The 16,159-nt window shown below is 40.2% G+C and overlaps 1 protein-coding gene across 5 annotated transcripts in view; it reads right to left on the bottom strand.

The window, feature by feature from the left end:
* The window catches only part of tafa1b (TAFA chemokine like family member 1b), a 116,305-nt gene extending 100,452 nt beyond the window's left edge, over positions 1-15,853 (bottom strand). Inside the window, exons 1-2 of one of the 5 annotated variants that reach the window (XM_025060147.1) lie at positions 14,942-15,853; positions 11,303-11,439 (exon numbers count right to left, since the gene is read on the bottom strand). In XM_025060147.1, coding sequence (XP_024915915.1) covers positions 11,303-11,426 — 124 coding nt within the window. In that variant the 5' untranslated portion in view covers positions 11,427-11,439; positions 14,942-15,853. Of the gene's footprint in view, positions 1-11,302; positions 11,440-14,165; positions 14,583-14,941 lie in introns of those variants that run through there. The other 4 variants (XM_017036927.2, XM_008320343.3, XM_008320341.3 and 1 more) reach the window with 4 other exon arrangements.
* Between the last annotated feature and the right edge of the window lie 306 nt (positions 15,854-16,159).

Here is a 16,159-nt window from a genome sequence, read left to right as displayed (position 1 = left end):
TGCCAAGGTTTGAATGAATGATTCACTGCTGGATGAACTGAGAAAGCAAGTCACCTTGGCAACAGATTGAATACATGCATCTCAAATTGCAGGTTATTTGGAGTGAGAAAACGTAACTAAAAGAACGGCGGGAGCAAAGCAAACACTTATCGAACTTCGGTTCTGACCATTAACGGAGGCATCAGACAGAATGAACTGTTAAACAGTCTTCTGGTGTGGAGTATACAGGGGTATGTGTGGGTGAGTACATTTCAGGTACTCTGGGTTCCTCATACAAAAACATGCAAGATTATGTTACTTTTTCACTGCTAATAGAACATATGAATGTTTAGTAATTTATTTATTTATTTTGATCAATTTCCTGATATTTCAGGTGACCTCATGTCAGTCTTGTTCGTGGGACAAATTGACTTATTCTGTGTCCTCAGACACCAAGACATAAAGTAAAAAAAAAAAAACTTTACAAATCAGTAACAAATCTAAGACTGTCATTGGTAAAAATGTATATAAAAATAATAATCAATCTATCAAAAACCCCAAACATTAACAAAAGGAAATGAAAACTTCCACAGAGTGAACTTTAAATTCAAAGGCAAAAACACTGGTTAAATATTCATTTGCTCCTGGCATTCTAGACAAAACAGCTGAATGATAAGGAAAATGGCGATGATGGTTTCCATTCTATTCCGTCGGCCGACTCATCCCTGCAAATTAGGATTAAAATAAAATAAAAGAGTATTTTTAGAAAAGTTGATTGCAAAACAAACTATATGAAACTAAATTGCTTTCGAAAAAATACATTAGCGGTATGATTAAGACGGCCTAATTTGGCCGCCACTGAGTAAATGAGTTGCTTGGGAAAACGGAGTGCTCTGCAAACAAAACACTCAAAGTGTAACGTTTGTCCCCTGTGGTGGATTTAAATGACGCCATGAGGTAGATCCACTGCTGCATCACATTCATCTGGCTACTTATTTGCGCCATTAACATATGCTAGCTCTCGCATTCCCATGTGTTGTTAGTAAAGCCCTTTCAGAGCCGCGGCGTGCTAAAGAAGCTGCCAGTGCTCCTGCATTGTACGAATAAAGATGTTAATGAAGTGCATAATAAGTAACTTGTGAGTAATAATATCTTTATTCGTTCATCAAATGGGTGTGTTTGGGTGTCGCAGTGGAGACAGATTAATCCCATTTATAACCTGGAATAATTATTAACACTTGAAGAAAAGAAAAGAAAATTCAAGAGAGATGAGAGAAAAGCTCGGTGGTATCTCCTTATCCTTAAAATAAAATTTGACAGATTTAGCTTCAACCTGCTTTGTTTGGCAAAATGTTCAGAAAAAAATATGAATGTTTAATAAAACAATTTCTACCTAACAAAGAGGTCTGTACATGACTAGGTTCAGAACCAGCAGGACTCAACATGATGACTCTTTTTTTAAATCTGAATTTATGGCTATTGTCAAAAAAGATATGTGGATATGATGCAGATTTTTCGTTTTTTTAGGTTCTGTTTGACAGATGGAGCCCATGTCAAACAGTTGAAAGACACATTTTAGAATTTTCACAGCCCGTTGGATTATTTCTAAAAAAAAAACCTTTGACACATACAGCTGTATTGGCAGAAATTTGTTTGCAGAACAGCTTGAGAGTATTACAATAACAGATACAGGCAAAAGTGAAGACTGGTGGCTCTGTGCAAGTTTAGTGCTGCATTTCTGAGATTACGACAAATACAGTGGAACCTCGGTTCTCGAACCCCTCCTTTTTTGAACAATTTGGTTCACGACTGCCCAGAAGAAATTCATTTAAAGAAACACCAATTGCATCATTGTTTAACTTAAATTAAGATGAGTTTATTATCACATTTATTTTGTCTTCAACTTTAGTTACTGGAGGTAACACACTCTCACTTGTTTACCTGCATTAGTCTGACTTTAAAAAGTAGTTTGAGATAATGCCTTGGCTTTTTTTTCCTGCAGGCGATAAGCCACTGTAGAAAACCTCTTCTGCCAGGGCAGAACATTTTTAAATTGGTCTCAGAATTGTTATTTGAAGAACCAACAGCGACCACAAAATAATAATCTCTTTCTTTCTGTCAACTTAGGGATTACAATCGACTCTGGAATGTGCACTATATGTTAGGGCTGTGGGTCTGAGCAGCAGCACCTGGAGGCAGGCTGGGGGAGAAAATGTAAAAAGAAATACATAAAAACGCACAGGGTAGTGTGTAATAAAGGGTTAGGTGAGTATTTAAAGAAACCAGAGACAGCAGTTTGTTTGGAAACTCTCTGTCGGCTTTGTCTGTCATCCATTTTACCTGATTATAACACTGAGGGAAATGAGCCAGCTGTTGTAAACAGCACCTGTGCACTCTGTCTGACATTATCACCCAAAATTAAACTTGAAAAAAAAAAATCCCATTTCGCTGGTATCTACCGTTACTCCACGCTACCATTTGAGAACATCCTCTCAGGGTTTATTCACTCAAGAAGATGGGAGAGGCCACTAAGTAAATAAACTAATGACACAGCAGGGCGGCAGCAGGTGGAATGGAATTAGAGAGGAAATGAAACATCGAGCCTTCGACCCTTTAACAGGAAAAACAATGAGAGATGAATGAAAAATGGAACAGTGAGAAAATCAGAGGTTATTTCTCAGTGGATAACTCCTTATTGCTTCTGTCAAATACAACCAACTTCTGTCTGGCTCTGCATGGAACACACATCCCTCGATTCCACACAGAAGGCAACTGCACGGAAAAACAAACAAACAACAAAATACACAACAAAACCAAGCGCTTTCACCTGTTTCTTTTTTTGTTTGTTTGTTGTTGTTTTTTTAACAATTAAAAATATGACGTATAGCTGGGCTTTAGGCTCTAATTATAAAATAAAATCTGTTCTATAAAAAAAAAAGAAAAATCCAGTCCATTGTCTGAACCTGTACTGGATTCAGCAGCGCCGGCCATGTAAATGTTACATTTCGCTGTATTTTCTGTTTCTTTTGACTGAAATATAAAAAAAAGGAAGGCTAGGCTTTCTGTCATCTCTCTCACTGCGATGCACACACGCTCCCACCTACACACACACATGCTTACACAATGATACAACTCCAGCCAAGTGTCTGCCTGCCAAAAAGTATGAGAGGAACAAAAACTGTGCAAATTCCTGGCAGAATTTTTCTTTTCTTGTGGCAAAAAGGCAGAGTAAAAGGTATCAGAAAATGCAAGAAGTGGAGGAGCAACAGATTTGTTTTCTTAAAACAATGTTCCAGAGCTAAAATACTAGCATTACCTGGCACGTACTGTTACTGTTTACAAAACGATTCCACACAGAAAACCTCTACATTATAAAAGTCAGAAATTCTTACCAAAAAAAATTTGAAAAAAAAATATCATAACATAAACAACTATGTGCTGCAGTATGTCATGTGGTAGAGGTCATTAAAATGCAATTGACCTTGGCAGCAACATTTTAATTCAGACTTGGGCAATCTTTCTGAGTCGCGTGCCACAGCTAATCTTGACAGGTGGGCCGGGTCAGGATCAGATGGATGGAGCGTGCCACAGTGGGTCTTGACAGATGGGCCGGGTCAGGATCAGATGGATGGAACGTTTTCATGAACTAAGATAAATGTAAATGTCATGCTAAAGGCTAAAATGCTAAAATGCTTTTAGCCTTTTCTACGCTATCTATTGGGGAAATGAGGGTATTTCAGGGAAAATGCAGAAGTATACTGGTAATAAAAAATTGGGCCGGCCGGATTTAAAAGCCAAACGGGCAGTATCTGGCCCCCGAACCGTAGTTTGCCCATACCTGGTTTAATTACAACTTGTACTTATGTTTAATGAAAACTATTTGTTTTTTTAATAGCAGGTACAGAGAGGGTAAATGGACACTTACACTTACATGGAACTACATGCTGCAAGTCCTGAATAAAGAATGTATAACCTCCACCCTTGGGAGAATATCTCAGTATGTGAGGAGTAGGAAAAGTTAAGGAATGGTGCACATGCCATAGAAAGTACCAATTCAAGCTGCACTCCTTCCTCCCCTCTCTCCGGCCATAAAACGCAATGTAATAGGATTCCTAAGCTTTTCCAGTGACTGCTTCCACTATCACACAGACATTTAAGTGCACTAATCCATGACAAATTGTCTCATCTGATCCATGACAAATCGCCTGAGAGGCCGATAGAGACGGGGAGATGATGGAAGGGAGGGAGGGAGGATGGAAGGCCGGAGGACGAGGCCGGGCACGAAAACAGAGCGTGGCTCGGCACCCAAATGATCACGCAGTAACTGTGTAGATTTACAAAAGGTTGATTCCATTACGTGAAAGGACATGCAGTTTGAGGCGGAGAGACAGGGATCAGATCACATTGACGAACTCGCCGGGATAATCCCACACTTTTCCAACCAATTATAATCCCGTGTGTAGGTAGATTATAGGATTTGAGTTCATCTGTTGGCAAAAAGGCAGGCTTTGGTTCCATCCTCTTTATAAAAATCATTGTTTCTAATTGTATTAGTCTTTGTCAACGCCACAGTTTGTGCACCGTGCATCTACTGCCCCATTTCTCCAAAAGCCAAAACTTCCAGTGGGCCACATCAATGAATACCTTTTCATCCATTAAGAAAAATGATTAAAATGCAATCCAGTTGAGTGACTGAAATTTAATTGAGTAATTCTTTAACCATTCAATTTTCACACTAATTATTCTCTGTAATAGTGTGTGGCTGTAAACAAAGCTGAATAGATTGCTAAGGAAAACTGCAGAGAAGCAGTAGAGAGCTGTTCTGTAAACATGTTGGATTCACCTTAGGAACAGTTAACGCTGCCATGGTTGGATGTTTGCATTACTGGTAGCGTTAAGGATACTGTCTATCTTCAACACAAATGAAAAATCTATACAGTGGGTCCTGACTTACATCAGAGTTCCGTTCCTACAGCAGACGTTCCTACAGCAGACGTAACACAATTTTAGCCATAAGTCTCTCGCCTACGCTAACACAGTGTCAACATCTGGTACATAAAAATATCAGAATAGTCTGACTTATGCTTGGGAAGTTTAATGAAAGGCAAAAATGTTCCTGTGCAAACTAGTTGTCAAGTTTTAAAGCTGTTTGTCAGAATGATGGAACAACATTTTCTTATGAACTAAATACATTTACTGGAAACATGACAACAAGACGGTGTAGACAGAGGATGTCGTAAATGAGGAACCCCTGTATCATTGTACCTGATTTAAAAAAATAAATAAATCCACCTTTAACAACGTCAAACAATATTTGAAACAGAAATGTTCACTGGACAGGACAATGTATCCATGTGGTTTGGTCACTGAGCCGCTGAGAAAAGAAGTCCGAAAATATGGAAAGAAACTCCATGTTAGAACAGTGTAATCCAGTAAACCCTATTTATGTCTGCCAGTTATATGCATCCTGGGTCGTGGTGTCACGGTGGTATCAGTTTCTATCTGATATCCACAGCCATTAGACAGAACCTATTACAATCTAAAGATGACAGACAAAGCTTCTTGGGAAAAGTGAAAACCATCACATTTCTTTTTTTTATGATATTACAGATATTTTGACATGGAGATATGCACAGCTTAGCCACATATGAGATGGAATGGCGGCCAACTACAAGGTTTTGTTTTGGCAAATCCTGGTTTGCTGGCGTGATTCCCGGAAGCTGAATGTTAAAGATTTTAACACAAAGTGCTTGGATTATGACGGAATTCTGGATAAACCTTGCAGATTAGACATTGCAGAAACACTGTAAGGACTAAAGAAAATAGTTTAAAAGTTTCTATTTAACTTGAATTAACCTATGGATGAGTGGGTGTATGAGTGATCGTGTGTCGCTTGACAGATCAAGGTACTGTAAAAATAGTTATTCTATACTTTTTCTATCTTCTACCTTCAAATCTGGTGAACCCTCTGTGACTCAAGAAACTATAATAAATGTACCCTTCTGTACCTCTCTTTGTCATTAAAACACATTACCTTAAACAGCTAGATAAAGCTAAAAGTCACTACATATTCCAACAGAATGTATCCTGCATTCTGGTTGATCACACCCCTGCTCTTGTTTGACCATCTCAGCTTATCCCAGTAATTACATGTTGTCTTCCACCTCAGAGTCTCCTTCACTGAGGAAGCTCCATGTTGAACAACAAGTTTGTTAAATGTCTTCCAATCATCTGTGATTAGACTTTACAAGACACTTCACGTCCAAGGACACAAATGTTAACTACAGCATGATTGCATTAGCCTTTTTTCCGTCGTTTCCGAGCCACCCACACGCTTCCATGTGGAATATTTTCATTCATGCAACGCCATCAGTTATCGCACGAGGGTGGGCTTCACTCTGGATGGAGATCAACACCTATTCACACTTAGACTTGTATCTGTGGTAAATTGTGAGTAGTGAGTAGTTATTCTAATCCTGTGTGTTTTTAGACTCTGGGAGGCAACCGGGGGGAGACCTGGGGGATGGGGGGTGGTGGAGGGTGGAAAGACAAACATTTACAATGGCAGCGGTTTCTGTAACACTAGGTGGAGTAGCGGAACAGGACGGACTCATACACAGTACTCAGAAGACAGGGATCAGGTGAAGTACACAGCTCAGCAGACAGACATGACAGGTTTCCTAACATTTTCAGCAGCACCATTTTATTCTTTTATTGTTGATCAGCCCCCCACCAGCATTGACACTTTAATGTTTCAAAACTTGTGCAATGTTTTATTTGGAACTCTGTAATAACTACAAAACTGATATTCTCATTGAACAAGGCTGCAATAGCTCTGCACCCCTAGTTGGCCCCACCCCATATTTTGGGAATCACAGTCATACATTAAGTACACCAACCTCTCTATGTACACACCATTGTTGTAGCACTTTTCATGTTTGATGGGAGAATGTGCATAGTCGTTCAAATCATTTATTTGTTTCGTGACTGAACCAAACAGCAGCTCCGGTGCCGTCGCGTTCCCTCTGCACCTGTGGGTATTGATACATTAGGAACATGGCTGCCGTATGCCCACGTCAGTGAAACAAGGATAAATAAGTGGAGTACAAGGGTAAGATATTGACAGTACAGTGTACCAGAGTACGGACAACACATTAGGGAGCACTTTAATTTTAACAACAGGAGACACCAAAATCTATGGTAACTACTGGCAGAAGTGCACCGGCGGTAAATTGATTGTACTTTTACTGACTCCTGATGGAGCTCAATGCTAGCTACTGTCAAGTGTGGCCTGGTTTATGTGGCAATGTGGAAGACTTGGCAGGTAGGGCGAGTGCAGACCTGTAGTGTGTGTGTGTGTGTGTGACATGTCGCAGCTCATCTGTCAGTGTAGTGGATTATTTCTTGCGATACCAGAAGTGGCTGCCCAGAATCAGGCCGCCATCAATCTTCAGCCACATGAGCAGGATGCAGGCGGAGAGTGTGTGAACAAGGAGCTCATGGGAAAGGAGAGGGGCGCTGCTGTTGCTTCCTGGAGCAGGTGACAAAGCAGCCAGGCAACTCATTACTCAATCTCAGAGTAGCTGGTGACTAAACCAATTTGTCACAACGAGATGTAAAACATTCACCAAAGTGTTTTTTGGAGACTTTATCTCCAGAGTGTTTTTTAAAATTAATTTTCTAAGATTACAGGTACGTTAAAACAAACAGATGTGCTGGCAGCCTCCACAAGCTGGGGGATTAAACTGGCTCTTTAACTCGTCGCTTTGTTTTCTATATTAGCTGTTATTCACACACTCTTCACAAATATAGTGGCAAAGCGTAGTTATGCATTAGGTGAATCACAGAGGTTTTGTGGGAATTGATTTTAAATCACTCAAAGTCGCAAATGGACCATTGTGGTAGCATATTACGTCAAAGATTCCAAATCTGACACCGTGAGTGTCAGACTCACAGTGGTGATCACTCTGAGACAGCGAGGAAAGTCCGACTTAGTCTACAGTCTACAAACAGACACCTCAACAACATTGGTTTATTTAAGTTAAAGCTGATATCAAAGGTCATCTGATGTCCACTACTCCTAAAACTTCTGATGATCTGTTTTAGGGGAAGGGAGCTTTTTTTATTGACAGCAACTTTTGAATAGAGCATTTTGTTTGTTTGTTTGTTTTGGATTTTTCCTTCGGTTTTGTATTATGCTATTTTGCTTGTTGTTCATCATTTTACTGTTCAATTTTATGGTGGCGACAAAGAGGACAGCTCACAATCTGCACACTGTGACATAGCTGCTCTGTGATCAGTTTAGAAAAAAAGATTCAGAATAACTTTGTACACACGGAAAAGAAAAAATATGTTTGGTTAGTTTGCTTTATCTGAAAATAAAAAGCAGAGCTGTAACAACTAATGGTGAGGTTGAGTCTGGTGGTGCTGTAAGAAAAAAAGGCTTTCCATTTAAAAATTGAGTTTGTTTCACCAAGTACTTTGTGCCAATAGTTTCCAAGTCTTTGATTTGAGTGGATGATGAAGGAGAGGTTGAGCAGTTCACTTCCTGCATCTGTGGGGAGCAGGTTTAAGGGGTTGGACTGCCCTCTAACTTTTAACATTCTGATTAACTTCCGTGAAGCCACAGCTGAGAGCGTCCTGACCTACTGCTGTACTGTGCTTTGCCAGCTGCACAGAAAAGGACAAAAAGTACCTGCAGCAGGTGTTGAAGAAGGCAGAAAGAGTGATCGCAGCAACACTGCCACCACTCATATGTGATGGCCAACTTTGCAGGGAGGCCGTGTGTTTTTTAAAACAGCCCCCGCATTCACAGTCTGTACGAAGACCTTCCACACCTCCAGGGCGGAGATTAGGGACAGTGGGGAGTTCACACAGGAGCATTTTCAATCCCCTTCATTATAAGAAACCATTCCACTACTCATTCTCCACCTTGAATGACATGATCACGTTTCACCATCAATACCATTTTGTGATTACTGTAAACAGCGAAGCATAGAAACCATGAATTCTTCGCGGACGACAAAGACGGCTCTATTTGGTCCCGTCCAACACATGCACGTCTATTTATATCAGAGGCTCTGGACTGGCTGAAACCAGAGAGCTCCTCAAATTGTAAAATCAATTCTAATTCAAATATTCATCATACCATTTCAATTTGGAGAGAGCAGTTCTTGTTAAATCAGTTAGCGCTACTCCACGGCTGAGTAAGATTGATGTCAGCTTAATCCTCTTCACAAAAACATGATCTGCACTAAAATGTATAGTCGCACAGCAGTAGGAAAAAAAAAAAAAAAATATATATATATATATATATGCCTATATGTAAAAGGCTTTCATTTTGGGGGCACCAATCTGTAAAGCGATACAACACATCCAACGAGGACACAATTGACAGACCCAATTATGGTTGTCATACATCAGAGCTTTCTAAAAAGTTTTCCAGAGCGCGGCTGTAACACAATAACAGACTCAGTGCAAACGCTTGTAGATTCAATTACATTCTAATTATCTCTTAGTGTTCTTATTGAAGATGGAGTGCTCCTGCTTTACTGAGACCAACTATGTAAATGGGTTCTGACACATCGAATCATCCAACTTTGGGTTTACTTTGCAGAGAACGGCAAAGGCAGTGAACAGGTTTTTGCTAAATCTGGGACTGGGATAAGAAAACAGAGGAAGCTGTTGATAAGTTTCACATCCAGGAAACTTTTTTTTATGTCTACTCACAATGACACTGTAGCGCTATGTAATTCATTATTAAAGTATAGATAGTTCTGATAAGTTCCTATTGGTTATCAAAATGACCAATCAAAAAGGTTTTCTGTGAAAATAGTGTTATAAAGTTGTGGGATACATTGAAAATAAAATAACATTTTCATTAAAACAATCATTTTTAAACACCTTTTGCTTTTATGGAAAATATGGAAATAGATACAAGTTATATACATATATATATAAAGTGAAAATGATACTGTTGTTATTCATTCATTATTAAATAGATTTTCCAACAGGCTTGGTTTCCACGAAAGCTGCTCCAAACAAAAAAAAAGAGCAAGTTGCACTTGTTAAAATGTCATGTTGAAATAAAACATGTTTTTTTTTTTTTTTACTGACACACGCACACACACATGTACAGCAGAAGAAGAGCTACTAATCAGAGAATTAGCTCTGCTCTGGCATCACGCTCTCCTTCTGCCCCTACAGTGCAGGAGGCATCAGGCTTAATTGCAAATACATTTCCAGAGCAAAAGCAAAAGAGGGGGAACATAATTGTCATCTCCATCTAAGCCACAGTGATCAAAGCTCCCTTGGTAACAAGTGCAGTAATGGGGTTTAGTTGCCTTCAGCTTTAGCCATTAAAAAAAAAAAAAAACCTGCCAGCAAGTTCAGGGTCTTCTTGTCCATATTTCCACCCAGCTTTTTTTGTTTTTTTAATTCGGGTTAAAATGTGTTCTAGAAGAACATTAATCATGAACAACAACATATGTCATTTAGCACAGAGTCAGCAGAAAATGTTTACACCAGGACCTGAATATGAATAAGAAAACCACACACACGGAGTCGATGGTGTGTGTTTACATCGTATATCTTTGTAACAAGTTCTGCTCGAACATATTTGATCCTGGATGAATAGTTTATCATATTTCATCAAATAAATGCATTTATTTAAACAAAATATTAAAAATGTAATCTCTAATGCTATAATGTACAACTATCATGGATATCATGGATTTCCTCACATGATTTTTACTTCCTGTCACTGAAATCTCTAAAATCCAGTTTTACTCGCTCTGCCTGTAAGAACGTCCAAAGTTTGGGTAAAGGAAGACATTTTTCTCTGACCTCTGGCAACAAGACTACCTCAAACTGCACACTTGAACTTTTTCTTCAAACAAAATAGCTGTGCTCAAAATTCTCGGAGATCAGCATTTTCTGAGATATGCAGACAAGACTGGATGAAACCAACTGCCACGCTCCGTTTAAAGTTACATTAATCACCTCAGTCCTTCTCCTGAGTCTCAGTTAGAACTTTGACAGCCTGTCTACGCTTTGTACAAAAGACTAAGTCACAAAGGTGAATCTAAAGACGCAGCCAATGAGTGCATGGGCGTGTCATTTAGTTAAGGCACATCTATAACCTGCACAATGGCGTTCAACTGAAGGGTAATGGAATACACTACTGTGGCAAATTTTTCCGACATCCTGAAGTGGATCTGTCCGGCTGTGGCTTTGACACAGCCAATGGTGGAAGCTACTGGCCAATTACACAGGGGTACGACTGTTACATTGTCACCACTCCCTGTCAGAATGGCTGACTTACCCAGGGTAAGGATGTCTGTGCGCCCGGGTCGTGCCACATAGTGCTGCTGGATCGTCTGGTAGAGGGTGGCCTGGCACAACAACAGGAAGCCGAGGCTAATCCACATGGGCAACAGCCAGGACATGGTGAGGCAGAGTCTGTGTAACACAGAAAAACAGGCAGCGAAATGGATTACAACGGCACCGACAAACACATAACCCATTTATTTAATTAACTGTGCTTTACACGAGACAGGATACACGTTATGTAAGCAAACACCTCTGGGATCTTCGGGGATCTGTGTAGAGTTGTGGCCTGAAGTCAGAAAATTATTAGACCGGGGCTTTGTGCTGAACTTTGGTGGGAAAAAAATTCTGTCAATTTAAAAAATATTGTTTATCAGTGCAGGAGAGACATGGCAAATAATTTATATCTGTCTACAGTTTATTTTATTTTAGAAGTCTCTAAGGAAATATGAAGTATCTGCGCACAAATGCCCGAGGTAACCGCTGCTACCACAGTAGACATAATTACCACATGTTTGTGACTATTTCAGTAAATAATTATTGTTTAACACGAGATCTACTGCTGTCAAAGTAAAGATCTAAAGAGATATTTTTTGTGCTGAAAAAGTTTTTTTTATGTCCACTGTTTACTGAAGGACTTGGGAAACAATGGAAACATGTTCTATTTTTGAAAAAAAAAAATCATACCATACATTGGTTACACACACTGTATTACTGTATTTTCCATGAATCGTTTACCTGCATCATGCTAATGATTTCTACAGAAGGTCCAATATAATTTCACATTTGCACAATCCACTCGTTTCACATCACATTAGCTTGAGAGTCAGGTTTGCATCATTGCTAATTGATGTAATTTAGCTCACCGGTGATTAAATGTGAGCGATTTTAAATTTGTTCCAGACTAAAATCTTTAACCTATCGAGAGACCCTAAAAATCAATATTAAATCAACAGTGAAACATTTGAGTTGAAGACTTATTACCTCATGTTAAAAGTGGGTATAAAGTTTATATTCACGGAGCTTGTCTTCAACTGCTGACAGCTGACATCACACAAATCCAAAATCATTATTTTTGATGAAGGTTGAAGGCTGAAGGTTGGGATGATTTTCAGTTATTGCACTGTGCAGCAACTAAGTTAAAATACCGAACATTATATTTTCATGGACTGAAGTGTCATTAACAAAACCACTGGAGAGCTGACTGCTTTAAGATTTGTATTTTGGAGAGTTGCGCACACAGGGTTTTCTGGAGGAGATTTGTGCGGTGGCTGCACGCCTAATGGCTGGTGGGGACCGGCATATGGAGTCATGCCTTAAGACTTCACTGAATAATGAGCCTCTCCTCGTTTTTCCAGGTGCTATTAGCTGTAGCAGCGGCAGCGCTCTTCATTCAGAATAAATCCACAGTGGGAAATGTAATGACACCACCAACCTCAACAGAAAAACAAACTGTGCCTTGGTCTTAGCGCTGCCTATTTTAAGAAACAAAACGAACAGTGGAGCGCTGATTGTGAGACATGGGAAGAAAATATCAACTCCCAGACAGGAAACTCAGATTTCACAAATCTATTTCTTTAACATCTGAGGCACTGGGTGTATTCATTTTATTCAACTTGTTGGCAAAAATATTTTTTTATTCCATTAAACTGATAACTGTCTGTTCACAGGTGAAAGTGTGTGATTGTTATTTTAGGCTGTTTTTGTCCGTATGTTCTCAGGTGAAAGTGTGTTATTTTAGGCTGTTTTTGTCCGTATTACCTTGAGGCAGGTTGGTGCGTCATATAAATACATAATTACACGATAAAATGCATCTCGACTGAGACCCAAACAGGCAACAATCGTTACATGGCTTTTGAGATCAACTGATGCAGTAAATTGCATCTATTAAAAATCCAAATTTAACTTTGCATTCTTTCTTTTTTACTTTTGGCTGAAACCTTGTCGAGGGCTCACTACAACTACGTCACTCCTGATGATTTACTGGTGTTCAGTTCAGGGTTTAGGCTGAATAAAAATTTAAAATGGGACAAAATTGTGAAAAGTATCGATGTTTATGACTTTAGGTGTTTATAGACAAGGCTGAGGACAAACAGACAGGGAGTAAACCAAAACTTTTGAATACGAAACATGCTAATGTCATAGTTACATCTAACATATTTGACCTGTTATTAATGTTAGATTCTGTAGATATGAGTTGAACAAGAGCTGATAGACATTTACCGACTGCTTTTTTTTCCTTATGAGTAGCAACTAAGAGGAGGTATAGAAGAGGTATAACAGCGTTCTATGTTCATTTAGATTAAATAATCTGTAAATCTTGATTTTTTTTTTTTCCAATTTCACTTTGAATCCTAAAATCCCTTTCAGTGTTGGCTTCTGTCTTGCCGTAAGGGGGCTACAAGGTGTGAAATAAAGCTGAAAGAACTCAATAAAAACAATACAGGGAAAAAAATAGTCAGATATGAATTAAAATGACCCGACTGTGTGCAACAAATGGCATGTATTTACACGAAAAAGCTGAGAATCGTTCCAAACCTGCTCTCTCGCACTGGTTTTGTTTTGGTGTTTTTCTACACCGTGTATTCTGTTCACATCCGCGCTGGTTAAAACCCAACCCAAATTACGCATATGATTAAGGACAGCACGCTTCAAATCACTCTGCCTCGGCACTAAAGCACGCATAATCCACGCGTTTGAGCAAATGTGAAATGCACCGTGCCTTCCTAATCCCCAAATCACAGTATTAGTATGTGTCAAGTGAATCACTGCGCGTGTACAGTTGGTTGGCTTTTTCGTGCAGCCCCTCGCGGGTTAAGGGAAAGGCAGCCTGGCTAGAAAGAGTGCGTGCGTCTCACCAGCAGCGTTTGAGCGGAGGAGGAAAAAGACGCGCGGGAGACTTCTGGGTGAGACGAAGCAGCAGCGGGAGGGGAACTGGAGAAGGCAACTTCACAGAGAAAAGAGAGTCGCTTTCAAAGTAATGTAACGTAACCTCCAGCTTTGGTGCGTCAGTACCGGAGGGAACATCGCGTGTCCTTTTATTGTTGTCACGCGACAGACAGACATTCAAACACTTTCTCGCGGGTCGGTAATAGCACAGAGTTGCTCCTTCTGTGCGTAACTGTGGAATCCGTGCAGCTTCCTCCAGAGCTGCAGGTGCACAGGCGACTGTTGCACCTGCTTCTAGACACATGGATTGAACTAAATATATAAAACTCCTCTTGTTCTGCTGCTGTCTTTGAAAGGCAAAAAGAAAAACATGCACGTCCTATCTATCTATCTATCTATCTATCTATCTCTCTCTCTCTCTCTCTCTCTCTCTCTCTCTCTGGACTTAGATAAAATGCTCCTTAACATCCCTGCATTACTGTATATTACCAGTGGAATGCACTTTAAAATATTTTGTCCAGACACTAAAAGTGCAAAGCATTAATTCCATGAATGCAAATTATGTTAACCATCCAGTTAGACTTGTACCAATATTAAATCATAACTATTGTGTAGCACTTTTTCATTGGCTAACCATCTGAGTTAAGAAGAACTGCATCAGTAAGACTTGTTGTTGTTCAACCTTCAGCCTCACCCATCCTCCCTCCCAACAACAGAGTATTCCTCGAAGGTCCCACACCTTTACCTGTGCAGTGAGTTAAATGGAAAAACTGAAGCCCGGTCAGAATCACTGGGTGCCCGCCGTCAGCCCAGCAGACTCACTCTTCTGTGGTAAATCCATCCATAACTTTCAAGACAGGGGTTCCCACTGAAATTCCAGCACCTAACCAAGTCACAAAAGGCACCAAAACTGCTGCTCTTTTTCCTCCTTGCGCGATAATCCCCCGCCGTGGACCACCTGCTGTACAGTTTTCACTTTCTGGAATCCCTTAATGGCAACACAAACAGCCAGCAAAAGCAGCTCACCAAGGGGGGTCAGTGTCACAAAGTGGTGAGGATTGGAGGGATGGAGAGGCTGATCATGTCACTGCTCTGTCAGCCACAGGAGTTCACATCTCTTTTTCTGCTCCCTTTACAGCCAGACTCTGCTCTCCGTCACCAGAACTCCAGAGCTGTGATGACAGGGAGCTAATTTACCCTCCTCTTTCTTTCACTTCTCCGGTCTTTCTCACGCGTGTGGCGGAAGGTTCTGGCGAAATGACTGCTCTGTCTGCTCTTGGCTGCGTCCCCCCATTGAGAAGCTGTGCTGATAGTGTGAGCCTCAGTGCTCTCTCCAGCGCACTAAGTAGAGTCTGTGTGTCAGAGAGGTAGAGTGAGTGTGTGTGTGAGTGAGCTTGTGTGTTTTGCTTGTATCACAATGTAGCCCAGCTGGAAAGAGAGAGGGAGAGAGAGAGAGAGAGAGAGCTGAGAGTGAGTCAGATCACATGTCTTAAAGCAAGACTGCCCACTGCTACATCAGTACTTCATCAGCAAATGAAGGGTGCTTTATTAACCCGCACGTCTTTACATCCCCCCCCTCTTGCCTCGAACATCACAAGGCATGGCTGTATATGCATTCAGTTCCTGTTTCTTGTGCACACCACAAAAGCAGTTTTACAGTTTTCGACTTAGGCGTACCAGTAGGTTGGGGTTTGATTCCCCACTCCTCTATAAAAAAAAAACCCTTCTCCAGAAGAAGTAGGAAAAATACTTACAAAGCAATGTAATTCTAAAACCATATGTTGTTAATGCAATCTTTTTTCATAGACTAAAGACAACTGAAGCTTAAAGCCAGTGGTCTCAAACACCAGGTGCAGGGGCGAATTCCAGCCCGTGAAACCCTCATATCTGGTCCATGACTTGACGTCAATGATAATTTTAACCTTGATATATATTTTATTTATTTTCAATAGTCTTTTTTTGT

Source organism: Cynoglossus semilaevis, chromosome 11, assembly GCF_000523025.1.
Source record: "Cynoglossus semilaevis isolate Cse_v1.0 chromosome 11, Cse_v1.0, whole genome shotgun sequence".
NCBI classification, from domain to species: domain Eukaryota; kingdom Metazoa; phylum Chordata; class Actinopteri; order Pleuronectiformes; family Cynoglossidae; genus Cynoglossus; species Cynoglossus semilaevis.
Note: the sequence above shows the minus strand (reverse complement) of the source record. Positions and strands in the feature narration are given on the sequence as shown.